This window comes from Sphaeramia orbicularis, chromosome 3 (genome assembly GCF_902148855.1).
Source record: "Sphaeramia orbicularis chromosome 3, fSphaOr1.1, whole genome shotgun sequence".
Lineage (NCBI taxonomy): Eukaryota > Metazoa > Chordata > Actinopteri > Kurtiformes > Apogonidae > Sphaeramia > Sphaeramia orbicularis.
In genome coordinates, this window is record NC_043959.1 from 43,099,270 (window position 1) to 43,123,629 (window position 24,360).

At 38.6% G+C, this 24,360-nt stretch overlaps 2 protein-coding genes across 2 annotated transcripts in view; both read left to right on the forward strand.

Moving 5' to 3' along the window:
• The window catches only part of abcb10 (ATP-binding cassette, sub-family B (MDR/TAP), member 10), a 14,650-nt gene extending 738 nt beyond the window's left edge, over positions 1–13,912 (forward strand). The window contains exons 1-14 of the mRNA XM_030131218.1: positions 1–202; positions 1,381–1,587; positions 2,463–2,665; positions 4,929–5,063; positions 5,447–5,593; positions 6,752–6,887; positions 6,975–7,070; positions 7,829–8,038; positions 8,131–8,210; positions 8,469–8,649; positions 10,592–10,635; positions 11,264–11,298; positions 11,786–11,844; positions 11,936–13,912. The exon at positions 1–202 is cut by the window's left edge and continues 738 nt beyond it. Coding sequence (XP_029987078.1) covers positions 1–202; positions 1,381–1,587; positions 2,463–2,665; positions 4,929–5,063; positions 5,447–5,593; positions 6,752–6,887; positions 6,975–7,070; positions 7,829–8,038; positions 8,131–8,210; positions 8,469–8,649; positions 10,592–10,635; positions 11,264–11,298; positions 11,786–11,844; positions 11,936–12,129 — 1,929 coding nt within the window. The 3' untranslated portion in view covers positions 12,130–13,912. The remainder of the gene's footprint in view (positions 203–1,380; positions 1,588–2,462; positions 2,666–4,928; positions 5,064–5,446; positions 5,594–6,751; positions 6,888–6,974; positions 7,071–7,828; positions 8,039–8,130; positions 8,211–8,468; positions 8,650–10,591; positions 10,636–11,263; positions 11,299–11,785; positions 11,845–11,935) is intronic.
• A 5,328-nt stretch (positions 13,913–19,240) lies between these two features.
• acta1b (actin alpha 1, skeletal muscle b) lies at positions 19,241–23,276 on the forward strand. The gene is made up of 7 exons (XM_030131227.1): positions 19,241–19,396; positions 20,244–20,380; positions 20,938–21,262; positions 21,640–21,801; positions 22,254–22,445; positions 22,563–22,744; positions 22,863–23,276. The coding sequence occupies exons 2-7, from the start codon at positions 20,252–20,254 to the stop codon at positions 23,004–23,006; spliced, it is 1,134 nt and encodes a 377-aa protein (XP_029987087.1). The 5' UTR covers positions 19,241–19,396; positions 20,244–20,251; the 3' UTR covers positions 23,007–23,276.
• Positions 23,277–24,360: the final 1,084 nt, after the last annotated feature.

Here is a 24,360-nt window from a genome sequence, read left to right on the forward strand (position 1 = left end):
CTCCATCCTCCCACCTCCACAGGCCGAGGTCCACGGACACTCACACACTCACCTGTTGCCTTCGCCAGCTCCTCATCCACCTCCACACCAGCCGGGTCCGTGAAGGAGGACACGGAGGACGGACAGACCCCGACCACCGTCCCCCTGGAGGATGTGAAGCGGATTTTACGGCTGGCTCATCCAGAGAGATGGAAACTAGCAGGTAAAAAGTGGATTTCCCCCTGGAGATCATAAAGTTTATCATCTGAATCTGTTACAAGTTCAGCTAGAGGCTCCATTTACACACATTAAACAAGGAAAATCACTTAGTTATCTTTTTTTTTGCCAGAACATTATTGGAATCAGAAATATTAATATTATGTTCTTTTATCAGCTTGAAAACTCTGTAATATATATTTTATATGAGAATGTATTCATGATATTATGGTGATGTGTTTTTGGATTTTCCCTGTTTTCAGATTGTTTAGTCCCTTACTGACTGGATTTATTTACAATTATAGAAAAAAAAATGTTTCTGTGACACAGATCCAAAATGAAGTGGGATTGTTAAATTGAGTATAGGACCTACAATAACTACAAAGTAAATTAGTGACACTAGGCATAATTGTCATAATAGTAAGTAAACAAATTTTCCAATCTTGATTATGTTGATTATTTTATTAATGCTGCTATTACTCAGTTATTCAAGTCAACAAACAAACAAAAAAAAAAGAACTGAAAATCAGTAGAATGTTGATGGTGAATTTGCAACAATAGTTTACAAGTGTAAGGAACTTTCACATAATTTTGGACATTTCTCTTTGTCTTTTAACATCTTGGAACCATGTTGGAAATACTTGTTTTGACTTTATCATCCTATCCTTTGTATCTCTGTTGTTTTCTCTTTCTGATAATCCAACTAATCAAAGTACAAAACTACCATTTTACAGTTCAAAACATTGCAGAAGCTTTTAGTTGCTGTCTGTACATTAAACTATTAAGTTGTGCTTTGTCTAAATATAGAATCCCGAGTGATTTCAGGTGCCTCCTGTATGTATCACTGTTTTCAGTTTCATAGGAGAACAGTCTTATTTTAGTTCAGACAGGAACTGATTGTGGTATAAGGTCTTATATTTTTTTGTTAACAGTTGTTGTTTCCTGTTTCTGAGTTTTGTTTGGTTTTCTAGTTGTTCAAACCACTGCATTTCAAGGAAGGATGAAACATTTTGTAAGAATATACTGTTTATAAAGGTGTACTGTTGGAAGATGTTTGGACACTTGTAAATACTGAGTCAAACAAAAGCCATCATAGTAAGAAATATAATAGGTAATTTTGTTATTAGTCATAGTTTGTGATGTGTGGTTTTCTGTTGAATTGTTTCTCTTCCTTCATCTGCACAGCTGCTGTTGGCTTCCTGTCCGTCTCCAGTGCAGTAACCATGTCTGCCCCGTTCCTCCTGGGTCAAGTGATTGACACCATTTACACAACTGGAACCGACACAGAGACGATGACCGCCTCTCTCACGTCGCTGTGCATTATGCTCACTGGAGTGTTTCTGTGTGGCGGAGCTGCTAATGCTGCCAGAGTGTACCTCATGCAAACCTCAGGTGAGTCCAGTGGTGAGAATCAAACTCTACAGGGGTGCGTTTACAAAAGCAGGTCTGGACATGTGAAGTCTGATAAAACCACGCTGTACTGTACATATGGTCTGAGTTAAGTGCTTTATTTTCTTCTGATGACCAGCAGCTCAGTGCAGTGGCTTCCTTTAGTCTTGATCTACTTTTCTTACAAACACACAGTAATGAGATTTCTGCTTGTGTGCAGATTAAACAAACAAGCTATAAAATTATAATTGGTTAGGTTTGAACTTAGGTCCAGTCTAATTGGTTCCCATGTTCAGTTTATCTTTTTCCTAAGTGTTTGCTGTTCGTAGATTTATATTAAACATAGAGGTCAACTGATAGTTACACTCGGAAATTAACTGTATGACAAATATTAGTCTTAATTAGATACAGTAAGGTTTCTACTGAACACCTATATGAATGTAGTAAGCATCTAAACAAATAAATCTGGATATAAACTGAGCATTCGCAAAGTTGTTACAGTTTTTAAACTAACCATTAAAAAAATCCATGAGATTCTAAGTGGGATTTTTTTATTGTAAATAACTTTTTTCCTTCAAAATCAGGAATTCCATTTGATATTTTACATAATTTTAGCCTATTTCTGCCAATATTGTAAGTTTTTAGCTTCATCACTATTACTTAATAAATCTCTTATTAATGGCACAAACATCTAAGCATCCAGATGATGCTTTGTAATAAAAAAACAAAATAAACAAAAACCATTTGTAATCTACTATGATTTCTACTGATTTCTACTTTCTATGATCTACTTTAGAATTTTTTATTAAAAATGGTTTACAGAGTTATCATAGTATGAAAATATTTTCATCTGTTTTCTCTATTCCTTTTCTCTTTAGGCCAGCAGATTGTTCGTAATCTCCGTGCGTCCATCTTTTCCTCCATCCTCAAACAGGAAGTGGCTTTTTTTGACAGGAATAAGACCGGTGAACTCATCAACCGACTCTCTGCTGACACGGCCGTGGTGGGTCGTTCAATCACAGACAACCTATCAGACGGGCTGAGAGCCGTCGCTCAGGCAGCTGCTGGTGTCAGTATGATGGTGAGTGCATCTCCTCATCATCAACTCTGGTTTACATTGAACTCTAATGCACTTAAGTCAAGCTAAGAGGTAGAAGTCGACTGTAGTGGATATTTAAAGGCTGATACCTGGAAAAGCACATAAGTGATTAACCACCCAATATTAGGGCCTCAGCTGTAAAAGACAAAGGGCATGGTTAAGCTGTTATGTAAGATAAAAAAATTGTTCAGATGATAATGAGTCAGCCTACGTTTACCTGGCATGTAAGTGTAATACATGGATGGAAAGGGTATTTCTAGTACTTTGAGGCCATGCAAAGACATTTGTCAATTTCAGCCATTTTCACCGAAATCTTTGTAAAAAACATCTTGGTTATGTAGGGTAAAAAAAACCTACATAAAAAATTGGCAAATTTTTCAGCATATCAAAAATTGCTGTTTTCACTTGAAGTTGCCAAAATTAACATTACCATGGTGTTGGGTATATTGTTGACTGTAACTCCTGCAATTTTGGTGAAAAAAAATTAATCTGTCTAGGATTGGGGGATATCAATATAAAGGGAAGTCTGGTTACGTGCGATAAAGTGATTATGCTTACGTAGGGTAAATTCTCAAGTCCTCGAGGCGGATAATCAAAATTATCTGTCAAGCACAAATGATTTGATATTATCCCAATATCATGCCTAGATAAGTATAAATAATGTTTAAAACCTATAATCATTAAGGTTGAGATATAAACCAGTGCACTCTTGGGTGAGTAAAGTATGAGACAAAAAATGTAAATGTGGTCAAATATAGTCTATTAAAACAATGAAAATCAATCGGTTCTCTCTTTTTTTTTTTTGTCGGCATCATTTAGAAACAGTAAAGTTGGTTTTAGGACTCCCAAAAAGTTATGTATCAGCTACAAATGACAAAATAAGTCTATTTTAAAGGTTTTTTTTTTTACACCCTACATATTCATAGTACCCTGATTGTGCCCCAGAACAAGACAAAATGATGTGTAAGACGCAACAAGATTAAAATGATGTGACAGATGCAAGAAGACAAAGGTGACTTAAATAAGACTGTTTGACACTGGAAGATTCAGTAAAGTGTAGATTAATGGCAGTTCATTACAAATACTTGTAGCAAGTCCTGAGAAGACACCAAAGTTTTTTGTTCAGTCTTGAGCTTAAATGTTTGGGAATTAGAAAACAGAATAACTGCTAGATTGACAATGCCAGTCAAAGTAATGAACACCTAAATAAATAAACTGGAATCACTAAAGAGGTCAAAGTTATTCATCAGTAAGTGTGGAAGTTTACATCAAACTAACAGTAAAAGTGTGTGTTGCCTTTCTCAAAGCTGGTATTTCCTGTCTCAACCCTAATACACACTAACCATCAGCTGCACAAATTGATGAATTGGTCAGTTTCTACTAAGAATCAAATAAAAGCCTCTGCAAATGTACATATTTTCTAACTTTTTATCTTTTTGACTTGAATAATATGCGTAATTTGTAATCTTAACTTTAAAATGTTCAATTTGTACAATCCATTCTTATTTAACAAGAGTACAAGGTATTTATGATTGTATGAACTATGAGGAAGTAGTAGTGAATGTCTTGCATACATCCTTTTGTTCATGTCTTTTCATCATATGTATGTTTGTGTAATCAGTTGTCCTTGGACTTTGGTGCATGGATAAGAAAGAGACAAAAACGAAAGAAAGTAACACAGGTAAAAGAAAGGCAAGATAGGAGGAAACATTTTTACAATCCTAAACACTTCAGGTATTTAGATGAATACTCATGAAGCTGTGAAGTACAGGGAAGTTGTTGTAAAGGTTGTGACGTATCTTTCCATTACATGCATGTTTGTGCTGTTGGTATGTGAGCTGTGGTTTTTCCATTTAGTCTTCATAAAGGTTGTTGGAAAACAGGTTTAGATAAAATACACCCTGTACCAGTAAATGAAAAACTACTGTAGCACCTCAACCACAAGTTATTACACACAGGGATCTAGATGCTCTGTTCAAAGAGCTTCGTGTTTCATCGTCTCGGGGTTTTTATCCCTTGACAACAATCAGTGATGATTATCCGAATGGGAAATCATAAAACAGAGCACACACCTCTGATAATTACTTTTCTTTTCAAGGAAGTAAATTACCCTGTGTAATAAACGTTAAAGGAAATGACATTTGTTTTAAACCTCAGTTATTTCCTTCTTTCTCTCTTCCTTCTCTTTTTTTCCTTCCTTATTGTTTCCCCTAACTTGTTTTTTTTATTCCTGTTATCTTTCTAGTTTTACGTGTCACCCAGTCTAGCAAGCTTTGTGCTGCTGATTGTTCCTCCTATGGCAGGACTCGCTGTCGTCTACGGCCGATACCTTCGCTCCATATCCAAACAAACACAGGATGCACTAGCACAGGCCACACAGGTACAAAACCAAACTCAAAATCACAACAGGGGAGTGAAGTGTAAAGGAAATAATTATTACTGTTGTATTCTGTGATGTTGGAGAACTATGGGGATTGATTAAACAATATACAGGATGTCTGAATTTCAGTTATGACAAAATACGTTTCTTTATTAATTAATGTTGTCTATAAATGTTTATTTTAATAAAGCCTTCTACTGAACAACTCTTCATATTTTGTTTTTAAAGCCACACAGACTGTTCTTTGCACTTCCTCATTTAACTTGATCAAATGAGCAGATGGAGTAAATTTACTTTGTTAAGAATCTAATTACCAAAAGATAATGTAATTGTGCGTGTTTGTGTGTGTGTGTGTGTGTGTGTGTGTGTGTATGTGTGTGTAGTTGGCAGAGGAGCGCATCAGCAACATGCGAACAGTGCGAGCGTTTGGTAAAGAGCTGTCAGAGGTAAACACATACATACAGAAAACAGACCACGTCCTGGATCTGGCCAAGAAGGAGGCAGTGCTGAGAGCGGGCTTCTTTGGCGTGGTACGTCTGTATGATGCAAACTAACCATTAACTGTTGGAAAAGCAGGTGTTGCACACTGACTTCTGCTTTTCATCTAAATCCCACAGCAGTCGCCATGTCTTGATTTAAGAAATGGATGTTTCACCATGAAGTGTTGAAGTGTTGTAAAATAGTCCGAGAAAACATTCAAATCATCTTTAGAGTCTGACATCTATATGACTCTAAGTGTCTAACATGCAAATTAACCAGTTTTTTCCTTTTATTATTCAAACTTTATATGCACTCCTAAAATATTGAGATAAAAGCCTTAATAAAATTAAAACATTTAAAATGCCCTAATGGTAGAAATGGAGTAAAATGTTCATTTAAAGTTGCATGTTCACACCTTCATTTTACAGTCTCATTTGCAATACAACCAAATTAAAGAAACACAGATAAAATAGACACAAAAAATAATAGAAGGTAATTGAATGAAATAATAACACCTTGAGAATAATTACAGCTATGATTCTAAATGCTCAAAACATGAAAATGTAGTAATATCAAAAATTTTACTGTAGTTTATTCCAAGTTGCAGTTCATAGCAATTACAACTTGATTTTGTCATCACTACTAAAGAAATGAGAACTTACAACATATGCTTTCTCTATGTTTTTTTTTTTTTTTTTTTTTGGGTTACATTGTTCCTAAGTATGTTGGAAAAATATACTTTCATTGGCTAAAGGTGAGGTGTGAAAGTGATAATTTTGTGTCTGTTCTCCACAGACAGATAAATGTAATATATTACAATTCATCTGAAGCAAAAAGGCGGCCTTTAAGTGATCTTCAATTTTAACAAAAATGTCAAATAAAACTATTTTAGCTTTAAGAATGTAAGATGAGATTCAATGTAGCTTTTGTATGTAATAAATGATAAGTTTTCAGCTGTTGACCTCATGTTTCATCTCCTGTGTCTGTAATGTTCCATACAAAGTTATTCTACTCTATTCTTTGTCTCTTCACACTCTGTGAGCTTTAGTTTGTGGTAAAGACAGATGTCATGAGAGAGTAGAAGTGAATGTAGCAGGTGATCATTCAGACCATTGTCTGGTGTTAATGCTCCTGCAGACACACCACTGATCATAACTGTGTGTGTGTGTGTGTGTGTTTTTGCTTGCTTGTTTGTTTGTTTGTTTTAGACTGGTCTCAGTGGAAACCTCATGATCCTGTCGGTGCTGTACAAAGGAGGTCTTCTAATGGCCAGTCAGCACATGACTGTAGGAGAGCTGTCATCATTCCTCATGTACACCTTCTGGGTGGGCATCAGTATTGCAGGTAACACACACACATTCACACACTCTGTTTGTGTCACAGCTGTGTGATTGTTATTAACAGCTCTGTGTTTGTGTGTTTGATGCCCAGGTCTGAGTTCATTCTATTCGGAGCTCATGAAGGGTTTTGGAGCAGGATCCAGACTGTGGGAGCTGCTGGACAGAAAACCTGAGCTGCCGCTAAGTGGTGTGTACACACAAACACAAACACACACACACACACACACACACACACACACACACACAGAAGAGTTTACTCACTACACTAATATATACCCTGCTGTTTCCTGTAAAGCAGCAAATATATCTAATATATTCTATGTCAAGTAAGATTAGATATAATTGCACTTAATTCCTCTTAAAGTGTAGGCCATTGGAAAATACATATTTGTAAAAATACGGTTAATAAATATGCATTTGCATCTTTATATACTTCATAACTAAATGTATGTCAGATTTATGTGTTCAAATGCTTTTATTGCTTGAAACGACAATATTTTTTCCTATTGTAAAGCTTTTTGCTCGAAATGTCTCTTAATATGTTGTTTTTCAAATTCATAAACTCATGATACAGTTGAGGTTGGAAGTCAAACTCTTCATTTTTTATTGAAAGTTCTGAACATTTCATTTTAGTATATATTAACTTTGTTAGTTAAATGTACTGCTTTAACTTGATGTGATAGTAGAGAGAATTTTCAACTTCAGGTTTTATTTATTTAATATTTTACTCATAAAGAATAAAAATATTATAGGCATTCTGTCTAGTGGTGGAAAATTGAGACATTCGATAGATACAAAGTTCAAGGACTGAACCTAAATGTGTTTAACTGACATATATGTAAATGTCCAGCCTCAACTGTACATAATGAGATTCTACAGAACTCTTTCATTTTTATTTGTGGTTCCTCTCTTTGACAATTTGATGTAAACTTTTCTTCTGCACAGAGGGCCTCATCCTTCCTGTGGACCAGCTGAAGGGCCGACTAGAGTTCTGCGATGTTTCCTTTGCCTATCCAACCCGTAAGGAGGCTCCTATTTTCCAGAACCTGAGTCTGCTGGTCCCAGCTGGTTCCATCATGGCCGTTGTGGGACCCAGTGGATCAGGGAAGTCCACCCTGGTGTCTCTGCTGCTCAGACTGTACGATCCTGATACTGGTGAGAGCAAACGTACTCCATCTTCATCAGTCTGGGAGCCGTGTTCTTCCTGTCAAGGTGTTCTCCCTGTTAAATGTCCGCCTTTTGTACAGGAGTCATCACCATTGATGGACATGACATCAGGGACCTGAATCCATACTGGCTCCGGGGTCTCATAGGAACTGTCAACCAGGTAACAGTCAATGCTTTAATTGGTTCTTGTCCTCTGGGGATGTTGGTGGTCACATCATAATTATGTCTGTGTATTTTTGTTATATTTATGATATTATTATCATGGTATTTAAAAGATTTTTAATATTTCATTTTATTTGTTGGTTTGCAGCTATTTTTGCTAAAACAGAAACCCGGATAACACAAATTTCATTACGTTTAGTTCATATAGTCATTGATTTTAATTGCTCATGTCTCCCTCTCCTCCCCTCTTTCCCAGGAGCCAGTGCTGTTTTCATGCTCTATTAGAGACAACATAGCATACGGTGCAGTGGATCCGGACGCTGTGACCACAGAGGACATCCACCAAGCCGCCCGAGACGCCAACGCCTACGGCTTCATCCAGACTTTTCCTAAAGGATTTGACACTGTGGTCGGGGAGAAAGGAGTGCTGCTGTCAGGTGAGAAACAAACAGAGTGAACCTGATGAACTGTTAACAATCTGCATTTCAGCAAATATATCCTGGACATAATTAATACTAGTATTAATACTAGGTGGAAATCAGATTTTATGAAAATTATGAAAAAAATTTAAAAGTTTTTGATGGTTCTTCCGCTATCACCTTTTCTCTTTGTTATTTGGAATAAAGAGAAGGAATAAACTACCCTTTTTTGTCTTCAGAATCACAATCAACTTTAATTGCCAAGTTCATAAACACTTACAAGGAATTCTTTTCCAGTAGGTGGTGTCTCGCAAGTAAATAATAAAAGGGTGGTACTATGAAACTGGGTTTATTTTGGTACCTGGCACTTTGCCAGCTTTTTTAGACCCAATAATAAAAGAGAAATTTAGATATATTTCCCCCCAGGATGTACCTAATGATGATTTCAGATAAATGCAAAAAAAAAATTATGCTCTTGCTCTGAGCCATCCCAAAATCAAGGAATTTTTAGTAAGATATTGGGGGCAAAAGTAGGACCAAAATTAAGACATGAAAAGCTACCTATAAAAACATGGCTTAAAATGGTCTTATATACCCCTATAAATAAAGACACTGTGTTAAGTGTGACAATGCTAGTGGTTTTTCTAATCCAGACATGCAGGTTTTTCAAGAATCTCAGTCTCATTCCAGGGTTTGTATGTAACCCACTGTGTCCACTCAGATTACAACACATATAAATCGCGAGTGATTTGGCAACAGTGATTATTTTTGTGAAACACTCTGCTTTGCATAATTAGTTCGATTCCCAAAATGTACCTGTGAGAGAATAAAAAGACATTAAAAAAATAGTAGCATGTAATTTTTCAGATCCTTTTTACTGTGTTACATGCAGATTTTTGTATAAAAATAATATAAAAATGTGTTTTATCTAAAAAATAGTTTCTCTTTTATCTCATTAAATATGTATTTTTAAAATAGACCCAAAGAGCTTCCAAACTTGCTTCGTAACATTAGTCTACATCTGGTTTGAATTTTTAGCCCCTCTGTCCTGTTTTTAGGGACCAATTTCATAGAAGCACCCAGATACAAAATGTAATAACAGGGTTCCCGCATTTAATACCTTAAAAAAAAATCTTTAAAAGGTATTAAATTTGATATGGAAGGTCTTAAGTTATGTTACCATAAACTACCTTAAATGTGTGTGGGAAATGGCCAAGCTGCAAAGTAACTTTATTCTACTCAGTTCCACCGGTTCCACCCTGACAATTTATATTGAAATTAGGAACCATTTACCACTTACTTTGCAGGCCCCGTTGAGAAATGATGGAACTGTGGGAATCAAGGCATTGGTGTAAATAAATACATTTTCCTAAATTCTAGGAGTCACAAATTTTGCCAGTATGGTCATGAAATAGGCATTAAATTCTGTTCTAAGTGGTCTTAAAAAGTCTTCAATTTAACTTGTAGAAACCTGTAGGAACCCTGAATAAAAAATGTAAAGAAAGTAAAATAATTTAAAAACATTTAACTCTATATACATATAAGCTACAGTATATATACATAAAGACAGGTATCTACTTATATAAAATAATTGTGCAATTTTTTTGTGCACTTGTGGATAACAGAGGATGCATTTGCATGTGTGTAATGCACACATACTGTATAAGATGCAATAGCTTATTTAATTTGCTGATTATTAGTCTGATATTTAAAAAACAAAAAACAAAAACAAAGTTAAAAAAAAAACAAAACAAAAACAAAGTTAAAAAAAAAAACGTATTCCACACTTTAATACCCAAATCCACGTAATTTATGTTGTTCGTATCCTAATTTCTCATATTTTCACTGCTGCATTTACACCATGTTATAGAATTCAGGGTTATTACCTTTTACAGGACTTAGATGAGCTGGTTTTATGTGCATGTAAATATGGACTAGATGTGTTTATCTGCTTTTTCAGGTGGACAGAAGCAGAGGATAGCCATCGCCAGAGCTCTGCTGAAGGTAAATATACACGACTGATAGAACTCATCCTAATCTGAAAAGCCTAGAAAAGTCATCTGTTTTTCATTGATTTTTAACAAGAATTCCTCATAAATATACCAAGTAGGTGTTTTTGTCAATTAAATGAGTGACTTCTGTGTCGTAGCCACAGTCAGAGACAAGCTCCAAAATGAAGACCGTGACATTTAAAGAATTTCAGTAGTTAAGCTTTTGTTTATGATTTGCCAGACTTTGATTAGAAAATTATACTTTCAATAATAAATTAACATGAATAAATATACTCTCGTAAGACATTTTGGAGTGATATGAGCACAATCCTTTTTTTCTTATGATTTAAGATATATGTTCTTCATCAGGACAGTTATAATATACTGTATGTCTAAGAGTTGAAAAAAAGGAATAACACAAAGTAGAAATAGTAATAAAATGGAATATATGAACATATGATGTAATGTAAGTAGATTACCTCTGAATCTGATTCTTTACCTCAACTCTGGTCATATCTTTCATCTGAAAATCTCTTCATAGAAACCCTGTTTCTCACGAATGTAGACTGTATTTTATATTTTCTGTTAAGTGTTATCAGTTTTTTTTTATATTAAATGTGGTTTTTTTTCTTCCTCTTCAGAACCCCAAAATCCTGCTTTTAGATGAGGCCACCAGGTAAGAGCCTTCACTGTTATAAGATCTGTATAAGAACTTATAAAGGGCAAAATTTCACATTTCTGTAGCAGCAAAACTATTGGTTGAATTCATACCAAACTGAGTTTAGAGATTGCCAGTGACCCAGAATAAATGTGGTTACATTTTGGGAAAAGTAGGTCAAAGTTCAAATTTTTTTATGAATTTTTTAAAATCTTTTTTTTTCTCCCATTTACTTATCATGGGCAAAATTTCAAATGTCTATAAAAACATAACTTTTGTTTCAATTTACTTCAAACTTGGCACATATATAGAGGCAACTGATATACTAACATCACCACATGCATAGACATGATGACATCAGCTGAATCGATGCCAAAATAAGATACAATACATGTGAGGGGCGGGGTTTGTTGTGCCTGGCACCACTTGTTTAAAACTGTTAAAGATGGATCTTAGATCATTGTTATTGTTTTGAAGAAAATCCTTAACGCCCTTCTCTCTTCAGTGCATTGGATGCAGAGAATGAGTTCTTGGTTCAGGAGGCCTTGGAGCGTCTGATGGAAGGTAGATCTGACTCTGTCTTGTTCAAAGCAAAGTCATCAGTTACCTGTTTCTTTTTACTTCATGTTTCTTGTGCTTCTGATCCATCCAACAGGGAGGACAGTCCTGATCATCGCTCACCGTCTTTCCACCATCCAGAATGCGAACGCCGTGGCTGTTCTGGACCAGCGACACATAGCTGAGTGTGGTCAACACACTGAGCTGCTGGGAAACAGAGAAGGACTGTTCAGAAGGCTGATGGAGAAACAGGCCTTTCTCCATGAAGAGCAAAAACGAGCTCTGCGCTGAGAGCCCAGGGAATAAATGCAATCTGATTAGAAGAGGGGGAAACCAGGACATGACTTCAATAGAAAAAAAAAGGGGGATAAAAATACCTCCTGTGCCTAGACGACAAAGTCAGAAACAAAAACTATGCCCAAAATGGCAAGAGATGAGGAAAAGATGGCAAACAAAGTGGGAAACATAAAAGGATTTTCTTCAGTGCTGAAATTTCCCTTTCCATCTCAGCTATAAACTGTACACGATAAGCTGTTTTGAGAGGAAACCAACAGCATAGAACATGGTGAATACCTGGAAGACACCTCAGTAAATACCTAAAGAAGCTTTATTTTGATAAATATGTTATTCTTTACTTTACTGAGTGAGAGGCTGGATGTTAAAGGGCAGAGACTCTCCTCCCAGTTCAAACTCATGGCCAAGTGACTATCGTTGCCATTTTTTTAAGGAAAAGCTAACATACTGTTCAAAATCCTTGACTATCATTAGTAGGTATTTTCCTGACTAAACCAAAATCATTGAATTATGACGTATAAAATATTGATTATATGTATTTGTGTGGGATTTTTCAACTTAAAGCCTACATGTGAAGTCTATAAAATCAAGCAGCTGTTTGTCATTTACACTGTTTGATAAACTGCACACTATTTACTGATATCTGTGGAAAAAGGACACAGATTGTTATCTACACTGTCTGATGGAAAATAATACAAGTTCAGAAGGTCAGAGCTGAGGTGCTGCACATCTGACGTTGTTGGGATGTGTTCTTAATGATTCATGGTTAGTTCAGCGTCGATTCTTTTTATGACAAGTTTTCTACTCTTGCAAGAAAAAGGGAATGGTATCGGCTTAAAATGTCAGAATATTTTAGCTGCCATTTTAACCCATCATCTCAAAAGGTATACATTACATCCAAGTTTTGATTTTTATCCGCAAACTGTTTATCTCTTCATGACAGATGGATTCAGTATGAAAGCTCCACATCCTCAGTGTTGCTCTGTGGGCTAAACACTCATCAGTAAATATTTGGCCTTTAGAAACTCACTTACCCACTTAAAACTGGGCTGTTTTTTTATTTTTCCTTTTTGACCATACATGCCTGTTGTTGGCGCTCTTCCTAAAAGCACTGCATTTGTTTAAGATAAATCCTCAACAACAGTATCTGTGGCTTAATTTCCTGGATTTTTCTCAGAAAGGACAAGATCTTAGACATCAGATGTGAGTTCTGCTGCTGTTAACACATTTATTTTTGGTAATAATTAAGCAAATGATTTCACTTTTTTGCTGCAGCAACAGGCCTAATGAAGAACATGCTGAAGTTTTCCATGGTGGCTGATTAGAGCCTGTAATGAGACACGGTGAACAACAAAAATCACTGCATATTTAAATCGGTTTGTTTTCATACAAACACTGACGTTATTTTTAAAACACTGATTTCACTGATTTGTTACAGACTTTAAAATGACATATAACCACTAAGGTTTTCCCTGAATATTTAATTTTATATTATGAAGAGTGCAAATGTGTGCATGCCAAGCAGGACATTTTATTGTTGTTCTTGTCTGTCTTTGATGGAAATTGAAAACTTGAAATATACTACTTGAAGTCAGTGATGAACATAGGGGATGAAGTTGATTATATTTTAACAGGGCACGAATGAATCTGTCATTGAGCTGTTGAGCATTTGTATTGTTTTAATGTTGTACCATAGTTTCACCTTCTGGTTCTATATACATGTATAAATGTATATGTAGAGGGTACATATTTATTTATTAAAGATATGTTAACAAATGTAGGGCTCTCTTATCTGTCTCTGCTCACATTTAATGTAAATTAATTATAATGAAATTATTGTGGTATTTTCCTGAGCAGCCACATGAACGGTGTGTTTAGAATCACATGTCCAGACTGGGTTAAGTTTCCTGTGAAAGGGTGTCATTGTTTTCCTCAAAACTCACCCAGTAAAAGCAAATGCAATTGTGCAATTTGTGCATTAAGACATAAGTTACCCCTTTAGTGGAACTGCACTCTGGGTTAAAATAAATTCAGACAGTGCTTTAAAAACTGTTGTAACGTTCTGATGTGATTAAAAATCTCTGACAAAAGACATGAATGTTTTTAAACCTTTATGGATTATAGATGAACATGATGTATGAAACTTTTTCATGTGGTTGTTGAATTATTAGAGATCTATGGAAAGATAATGAAACAGAATATTATGGTTTGTGTAAAGCATTTTGGTGATTGTTAAAAAAAAAGAGTTTTGAAGAATTGTCTGCTTCGACACTTACATAAAATATAAAATGTTTTAAATTGTTACTAGTTCAGAGAATATTTACGGGACATTAGTTCATGACAAAAGACTAAACAACACTATGAGGAACATTGCAGTACTCTGAAAATATTAAAATTAATTGGATGTTACAGTAAGAGGAGTAGATGGAGGGATGCTGATCATAGGCAGAGAAGTCCATTCTGTCTGGAGCTTTGTGTCACTTGATTTATTCACCTTCATGTACAGTTAACAAACTAGAGCACTCAAAATGACCATGTTTTCTTTTATTATATTTGATTAAATTGTTGATTGTATGAAAATATTCAGGCGCAAAATCGGTTAATGTGGATTGGGTTCTCCCAAAACCAAAAATTGTTAACATTTTGGATTCTATACCAGGGACAGTATCTGTTTCATCATCTATATCTGTGGGAATAATGATCAGAAAATCATTCTGGGTTATATCGGACTTTTATGAAAATACTAATGTCTATATGCCTATGATTAAGAAAACAAGCTCAGAAATCAGTATAAAATGTGAGTCACAAGAACTACAGTGTTGTCTTGTTGTTGAGAAAAGGTAGTTTTTGACACTTTATTGGCTTCTAATCTCAACATCCAGTTATGAATAATGGTACTGGTACTATTGGTGGTCATGAAGCAGCCTGCAGTTAGTAAGGCTGTCAGTAGATGGCGCTGTTGGCTCACCCAGGGCTCACTCCTCCCTGCAGATGATAAATGTACAGCATTCTTTCAGTCCACCATACTAAAATAAAGGGTGCCTAATGATAAGTTATAATTAGCTGTATATTTAATTGTGTTTAGCTGTTGATGACTGTTTGATTAACATGTGAATCAGTAGCTCTGTCTTACTGACAGATCCAGAGAAAGCAGCACATTCATGTAATGAGCTCTAAATGGGAAGTGCTTGTTGCATTTGGGAACCAGCTCTATCAGCACGAGTCAAGTACAGATGAAGAAGGTCAGGTGTTTGGAATCATGTCATTCTTTTATTTGCTGTGATGGACATAGAGGGTAAAAGATCACATCTATACATGTCCTTTCAGTCTGTTATATGTGTTTAACTGTTGAATGTAATGACGTTCTCCTTATAAGTAAGTGGTTGTTTTCCTCTCCAGCAGAGCCAGCAGCTGTGCTCCTGTTCAGCAGACTCATGTCTCTGACCAGGTGCTGCTGGAGTTGAACGTTTGCTGCCCAACATTTGCTCCAGTCATGCCCTGAGCTATTTGAGGAACGGAGATGCAAACCCTGTTTGGCCTTTTACAACAATAGGAAAGGTCCTATCAATTTATTAACGACTTAAGCAATTACATGGAGTATGACTTGTTTATGAAGGACATAAAATACAGTAAGCAGCTCATTTTATGACCACGTAAACTGGTACATTGACAAAAGCTGTGTTACATGCTACCTTATAGGCTGTTGTTTGACAAAAATCTACATTTCCAACTGTGCAACATCAACATGGTTTGAAAGCATGCAGAGGACATATTCAGTCTCTTAAAACCAACAAAATAAGTGAGGAAATGTGACACCCTGCTAACTTAAAAACTCTCCAACACAAAATAGCTTCCTGCTTTTTAATGTGAAAGGGAGTCTTTCACATCAGGAGTCATGCCTTCAGCTCAGCCTCCCTGCAGTACAACAACACTTCATGTTTATGGCAGTAAACATGAAGTGTTTAGAAAGAAACCAAATGAATTCCGCTTAAAATCAAAGCAAATTATTATTTTACATCTGCAGATGTGCAGACCTGAGACTTATTCTCAAGGGGATCACTGAAAACCAGCTACTTCCAAGATGTGGCTTTAGCAGCACATCAATAACAGGCAGTAACAAAAGAAGAAGAAAGACAGAAGTCCGCTAAACCATCATGAACCAGCTAAATAATCCTTTCCATGTAAAATATCCTCAGTTAAGAAGTATCCTCAGTCATTCTTCGATGCAACACCTGGAGTAGAAACCTAGTTACAGTCTCAGACACATAGTTCCATTTTTGTTTCAGAAAACATTGCCTTCTGTCTGTGTTACACAAGTGCCACCGCAATACTTAAAAAGGTAGGACACTCGTGCACAGCAAGTGTATTGGTTCCAGCAATTGAATGCCTGGGCTTGTGCTATTCTTACACTTTCTCTGACACTCTCACCCTCCTACGCCCCCATCAGAAAGCGATGGCTGAAAAAGTATCTAACTAAACAGGAAGCCAGGCAGACAGCATCAGTACAATGAAGAATGAAAGTAAGCTTACAAAAAAAAGACCAAAAAAAAAATCCTCTTCCCTCTCCCTGTCACCTAATGGACTGGATGAAATGACCACATGTTATTTGGTCTCTCTAGTCTCTGTTAACATGTTAAATACAACACACTAAACCCCTCTCCTCCTCTGTCCTACTGTCTGTCTGTCGTCTCCAGCTGGCTCTGTGACATGTCTCCCTACAAACTACACTTATTCTTCGTAGCACCTGCTGCACACGCCCTTTCACCTCCCTCTCTCTCCTCCTCGTGTTGACTCTCCTCCCCCTCGGCCTCTCTGAACCCCCCTCCCCCTTCCCCTCCTCCCCTCCCCTTCTCTCTCTGACTCTCCAACAACTGCCAGTCCATTTACATTTTAGGCGTTTCACAGACCCTCTGGTCCAAAATGGCTCACAACAAGTGCATAAAAGTAGCTCAACCTTGCTTCACTCCCTGACCCCCCTCTCCCCCTCCCTCCTGGTGCATGCACATGCAAAACCACACATACACACACCTCCATGCACACTGTCACTACGATAGGTTTTGGTATCTCCATGTGGCCCTCCTTATTTTCACTCCTACTGAGACTTCGAAGATTTCCCTCCCTCCCTCCTCTTATTCTGTTTTTCTTGATAAATTAGTCAGCTACACTTAGTGTAACTGAAAAGACTGAAGTGCCAAATCATTCATTTCTTCAAAACTCATAGGACTAATCAACTAATATTGTTACCTGCCTTTGACAAAAACGTCTTTTTTGCCCAAATTATCAAATACTCATTTTCTTGAGTAAAGCTTTTTGTGTTTCCTAAAAAATCTGGGGGAAAAAAATGACTGAGGCAATTATTTTAGGACGACGATGATATATTTATTCTACTAAAAAGGCTTGACAAAATTAGGAGGCCATACAATTTTGGTCAGTTTGCTTCATTTCATGCTCATTTTGCCTCTATTCATTGAATCTATTCTCTCTTTCAGTGACTGTTATATTGAACCACTTGCTATCCATACTCTGTTACTGCTATGATGAGAATCCAGGTCATGAAAGGTTAAATGTATTTTGGTGCAGCTTTATGTTATACAGTATTGGTAAGCAATACAGTAAAGTTTACACCACCATTTATTTTCATGTAGAACACACAATTCTCATCATATGGTGAAACCACACTTCTGAATCATTTATTTATCATGTGCTTAATGGATTTAAAGTTGTTAATTCATTCTGATTTTATCTCATTTTTATTTTATGGCCCTGCAGCTGTAGTTACTTTCAGCAATTCCCAGTTGCCTCCATATGTCACTTGAGTTGCTCGTTCTCACACAGGGCTGTTTCCCCTCTGCAACTGTGGGTCTACCTGTATTTTTCCTTATGTTTTTCTCATTCTCTACAAATCTGAACCTATTCTCACTTTCTTTAGGTTTATTCTGAGCTCTTTGGCACCTCCTCTCATACTCCTTGTCATTCTCGTACCCTGACATACATAACATGCACACCAGTACCCACCCTATATTTCTTTCTCCTATATGTCTCACTCCTCCAATGCATGCACACTTGCAGCCATGTACCAGCTCCCCTCCTCCATCTGGGTTATAATTAATCTAACTGCTCCAGTGACAGAGCAGAGTAGACCCCGCAGATAGGGTTTCAGCTGTTGGCTGTTTCCGAGGTTCTCTCCTTATTTATTCAATAAGGCTCAGGGAGATGTATGACTGTCAGGCCATGTGGTCTGAGAGATAATAGGTATTCAGTGAACTGTTGATAAAAAAAAACATAAATTCATAAAGGGATGTGGCATTGTTATAGGAGGCCAGATATTTCTAGTGTGTACCTGAATGTATTATATGAAAACATCATAATGTGTGGAACAGTTTTCATCATTATGTTTCATCACATGCTCATTCAAAGAAACCCACATGAATATAATAATAAATGCATTTTCAATACAAAAAAAAAATAAATCTTGTAATCTATTTTTTTTCCTGCTGTGATTTCTTGTTTGATGCAGTCACATGCAAATTCAAGCTGAACAGCATTTAATGCAATTAAATGAATAAATAATCCGCACTAGAAAATTTATGACCAAATTTTGATGAGGAAGCAATTATTATTAGTTATTTACACAGTGAATGCTTTCCCTCAGGTGGTGAGAAGTGTTTTTTTGTATTGATCCGCATATTGTGCTCTAAACTCTTTATTGGCACTTTATGGCTGCAGCACGAGGCTGTCAGTCATTACTTTCGGACCTGTGGCCTAAATCTGTTCAGTTGAGGACAGCATTTTCCCATTTTAAGGCTGGATGCGGCCTTCTAGCACCAAATCTATAACCCTGCTTGGTAGCAACTGGCGTCTCCCCTAGAAACCCCCCCAGTGGTCCACGCGCTCCTTATACGGCCCTCGAGGTGGCACCGCGAGGCTCGATGGGAGGTCAAAGCGACAGATCCATATATGGCGCGCGCTCTCTCCTGGTCGGGGGCGCGCACAGCCACTTCTGATCCTCTTTCTGAAACTTGATGGATAGGACTCCCTCCTTCCCTCCGCGAGGCGCGCCTCCTTGCCGCTGCCCCCACCCACTCCTCATCCTCGGCCTGTCAGTATCCTAATATGGCAGAGGGCCGGGATGGGGGCCAGTGCTGAGGTTTGTGAATGGTGGAGATTGAGTATATAAGGTGGACGGGCAGTAGCCAGGACTGTAGCTGGTTCAGCAGCAGCACTGGTTGGGTCGTTCTCTCCGAGCCGCAGACACACTCCTAAGGTAAGAGACCCTCTAGGACCACCGGCCTCCACTGAAGCTACACATCCAGGGTGGGACACCAGAGTAGGCCGCACCAGGGCAACACTGGAGCTTCTACTGGAGCAGGAGTCAGGCAGCAGGACAGGGGACGGCGAACCCACAGGACCCGGGCCACTCCACTAGAGGATAGGCTAGACCGGAGGAGAGGCCCCTAAGGGAGGAAAGCCAGATCTGAGACACGACAGCATAGACTTAGATGCACCAGTGATGGATAGAAAGCTGTGCATCTAAACTCTTTGAGAGCCTGGAGATTGTGGATAGATTAAGTGATAGAGAAGATGTAGTGGATACGTCGATAGACCAGGTTTCAGCATCCCTTCTGTATCCACAGAAGATGCTGATGCTGCAACTCAATGCGCTTCAGAACAATTTAAAAGTCAGGACAGCTTACCTGAGAAAAAGGATGATTCACTTGTAGCATCACCGGGATCCTTATTGATAGACTAAGCACTGATTAACAAAGGACAGTAGGCCAGTCGAAACTTCACAGATTAAGCACTGAAGAAAAGCGTCGTTTTGTTTCAGGTTGTTAAAATTTACTTAGATTGGCTCAAACGTCATGCGTAACGGCATGATGTCACTGTGCCATAGATGCATTTAGCGCAGATCATGTTCCTGCTCTAGTAAACATTTAGATTATTTTTAGTGTGCTAAGAGACAGAATCAGAGCTAAAAATAAGAAATGAGTGAATCAGGGTTTGATTTTGACATTTTACGCATTTACAAACATCTAACATTCAGTATGTGTCACCACGTGGATTTGATTCGGTGAAGTAAACTCTTTCTTTTCCTCACTCCTTTCTGACAGAAGCCAACATGTGTGACGACGATGAGACTACCGCCCTTGTGTGCGACAACGGCTCCGGCCTGGTGAAGGCTGGCTTCGCCGGAGACGATGCCCCCAGGGCCGTGTTCCCCTCCATCGTCGGCCGCCCTCGTCACCAGGTAAACAGCGGAGAAGATCCTCATACAATAATAGGATAAATCAAATCAAATCACAGAACAGTAACTAACTAAATTTGGAGGAAAGGGGATAATTGGTAGTTTGCTTTAAAGTTAGGAAAACGACTTTTCCTCCCAAACTCTAAATTTAATCCAAATTTACTTAAAATACATCAGAATTTACAATAATTTTTTCACCTCAGTTAAAAGTACCACTGCATAATTCGGAAAATTGATTTAAATTCATTTTTGGCATAAATTTGGCTTTGCATTTAGAAGATTTAGCAGATCACAGCGTGGCATTATGTTTCTTATAGTTCTTTTTAGACCTCGTTCGGAGGCCTTTGAGACTAAATTAGTTCCATGAGCTGACAGATATACAGTTTCCCTGTGTCTGTCTCTGTGATCCATGCTGCTATTTGGCACTTTTACGCAATGCCCACTGCGCTATTGTCACATACAGTGACTACTTTAGTCTGGAACACTGTAATTTCTCCACTTGGATTATTTTACGCCACCTGCTAACTTTTCCATTTTCTTGCCCTCTCTTCCCCCTTCAGGGTGTCATGGTCGGTATGGGTCAGAAGGACTCCTACGTCGGCGACGAGGCCCAGAGCAAGAGGGGTATCCTGACTCTGAAGTACCCCATTGAGCACGGCATCATCACCAACTGGGACGACATGGAGAAGATCTGGCACCACACCTTCTACAATGAGCTGAGAGTGGCCCCCGAGGAGCACCCCACCCTGCTCACTGAGGCCCCACTGAACCCCAAGGCCAACAGGGAGAAGATGACCCAGATCATGTTTGAGACCTTCAACGTCCCTGCCATGTATGTGGCCATCCAGGCTGTGCTGTCCCTGTACGCTTCCGGCCGTACCACTGGTAAGACTGACAGCAACAAACAAAGCCACTCAAGACACAGCTGCAAATTCCTTAACATAGAAACCACAGAGAAACAACAGGCCTAATTATAGAAGAGAATACACCTAGCACATGGTAATATTACAACCACAACACATTACAATTAAGGCGCTACTACACTTTTAGTATTTTACGCACAGCTTTTACGCACAGTCCACATACCTCTTAGAGCATTTTATTCATATTTTACGGCGCTTATGATAAACACATTAAGTTTGTGTCCGTAAATTTCATGTCAAACACACATGTCAGAGACAATTTACATCGAAGTCATGCATTCTTTGAGCTTGTGGTTTCCGGACGGACTTCACAAAAACTTTGGCCTTTCCTCCTCTCAGGTATTGTGCTGGATGCTGGTGATGGTGTGACCCACAATGTCCCAGTCTATGAGGGTTACGCCCTGCCCCATGCCATCATGCGTCTGGACCTGGCTGGTCGCGATCTGACCGACTACCTGATGAAGATCCTGACTGAGCGTGGCTACTCCTTCGTGACCACCGGTGAGACACTTACAGCTTAGTCAAACAATAACTACAAAAACCCCTAAAAGCAAACAATTTTCAGAAAAGTCACTAAATCTAAAATGACTTCAAATTTAATGCAAATTAGCCTACTTACCTGAATTTGGTCACAACACAAATTATAATAGAAACTGTAAAGATGTACGCAACACATAAAAGTGCCAAGTCTAATATCTTGGTATTTCTTGATTATAGTGCTGTTACTGATATTTGTCAGGTTTTCTCTTTCCTCTAACTGGAAGAAAACGAATTATTATTTGCTTTTAAGAATTAGAGATTATTGTTAAAGTACTTGTATCTGGGGGTTCTGTGTGGCCTTTCCGCCCTGATTGAAATAGTTACATTTTCAGCGCACATTATTTGTGGAATGTACTTTTCCCAGGCTCCGGCTCTTTGACACTTTGCTGACTTATAAAACTTGCTCCCTACAGCCGAGCGTGAGATCGTGCGCGACATCAAGGAGAAGCTGTGCTATGTGGCTCTGGACTTCGAGAACGAGATGGCCACCGCTGCCTCCTCCTCCTCTCTGGAGAAGAGCTACGAGCTGCCCGACGGTCAGGTCATCACCATTGGTAACGAGAGGTTCCGTTGCCCCGAGACCCTCTTCCAGCCTTCCTTCATTGGTACGAAATCATCCTTCATATTCTTGTCAAACCTTTGATCATTTGAAGCGCAGAGCCTTGCTCCAAACTGAGAAGTGACACTCTTTTTAACACTTCTTCTTCTTCTTACCTGCCCAGGTATGGAGTCTGCCGGTATTCATGAGACTGCCTACAACAGCATCATGAAGTGCGACATTGACATCCGCAAGGACCTGTACGCCAACAATGTGCTCTCCGGCGGTACCACCATGTACCCTGGTATTGCTGACCGTATGCAGAAGGAGATCACTGCTCTGGCCCCCAGCACCATGAAGATCAAGGTACTTCAAACTAAACCAATTAAAACACTGGAGCTAATTATCACACTAGAAATTACAGAAAAATATATGATCATTGTGATGCTCTGACACTTAACTCATCCTCCTCCTCCTCCTTCAGATCATTGCTCCTCCCGAGAGGAAGTACTCCGTCTGGATCGGTGGCTCCATCCTGGCTTCCCTGTCCACCTTCCAGCAGATGTGGATCTCCAAGCAGGAGTACGACGAGGCTGGCCCCAGCATTGTCCACAGGAAGTGCTTCTAAATCCTCCATCTTCTACTCCAGCATCTCCATCACCAGCTATCAGGAGATCGAACAAGGAGGATCACCCTCTGCGGCACAGCAACACTCTGCTAGACTGTCTATCTGCGCTGTTGACATTCATATGCATTTTTCATCTTTTTTAAACATGCATATTTTATAGCTGTCTGTTGTCTGTGTTGCACGGAGAAAGGCTGTGAAAAACCATCACTGAACCATGCATACATCCAAAAAATTTTAATAAAAAAAATAAGAACAACATGTTGCCCAACACATGTGAATGTAAGTGTATATACATATTGATAATTTATTAAAGTCCATTATTTGGTATTTTGACCCTGGTCTGTTTTTCTGAGGATAGCAGTAAAGAACGAAAAACAGAAGCAATGGACCGACTTAAAGAGTTAAAAAAAAAAAAAAAAAAAAAAAAATCAATCTTTTCTCACTTTGATACCAAGAACCTCAGCGACCTGACTCGGGGAAAAAAATCAAACCATTATCATCAAACTTAAAATGAAAAGATGCTGAGATGATACTCATCAAACCTACTATCCAACCAACAAACCAATGAGCTTTAGAGGATGAAGAGCAGACAGGTGGATGGGGGAGGGGGAGGTGGCAGGGCTGCAGGGCCATGATTGGATGAGGATGAGGAGGGAGGGCGGACAGATGAGGGTCTCTGAACCTTCGGCTGGCTGATGCCGGGTCTGCTGGGTGACAGAGGCAGCCGGGGAAGGGCGACGCCTGCAGGCTCCAACAGTCGGAGGTTGACTTGCCAGGAATGTGCTTGGGCAGCAGCCCCGCTTTAGCCCGGACGGATCAGTAGCATGGGACACCCGACACCCGGCGCTCAATCCCGTTGAGCTGCCTGTCCTGCAGACCCCAGACCATCTTTAGACAAAACCAGACCCCGTGCACAGTGGGGCATCTCCCATACCCATACCTTATATGCATAGAAACCCCTCAGGTTGTCTGGGTGTGGGTTTGTGTCTGCGCTCAAAACACAAAGGGGCATAGTGGTCGCATCTACCGGTCTGGAGGGTAGGCCATAACCTTTTCTGACGCCCACATTTCTCCACCTCTTTAGTGTAGTCTAGGAGTAGACCTATATTTAAAACAGGGCCTGAAATTCAGCCGGATATAGACTTAATACAGCCATTAGTCACCAATTAACACCAGTGGACTTTCTCACCTAATTTTAATGATCAGCAACTTGTTATTTAGCCTGTAACTAAATAGGGACCTTAATTTACCAAGTACTTACAGGTAAAAATATGATGTAGCTATTTTACCTATTGAACATTATAAACAATATTACAGGTAGCATAACTTTTCAGATTATGATTTTTTTTTCTCT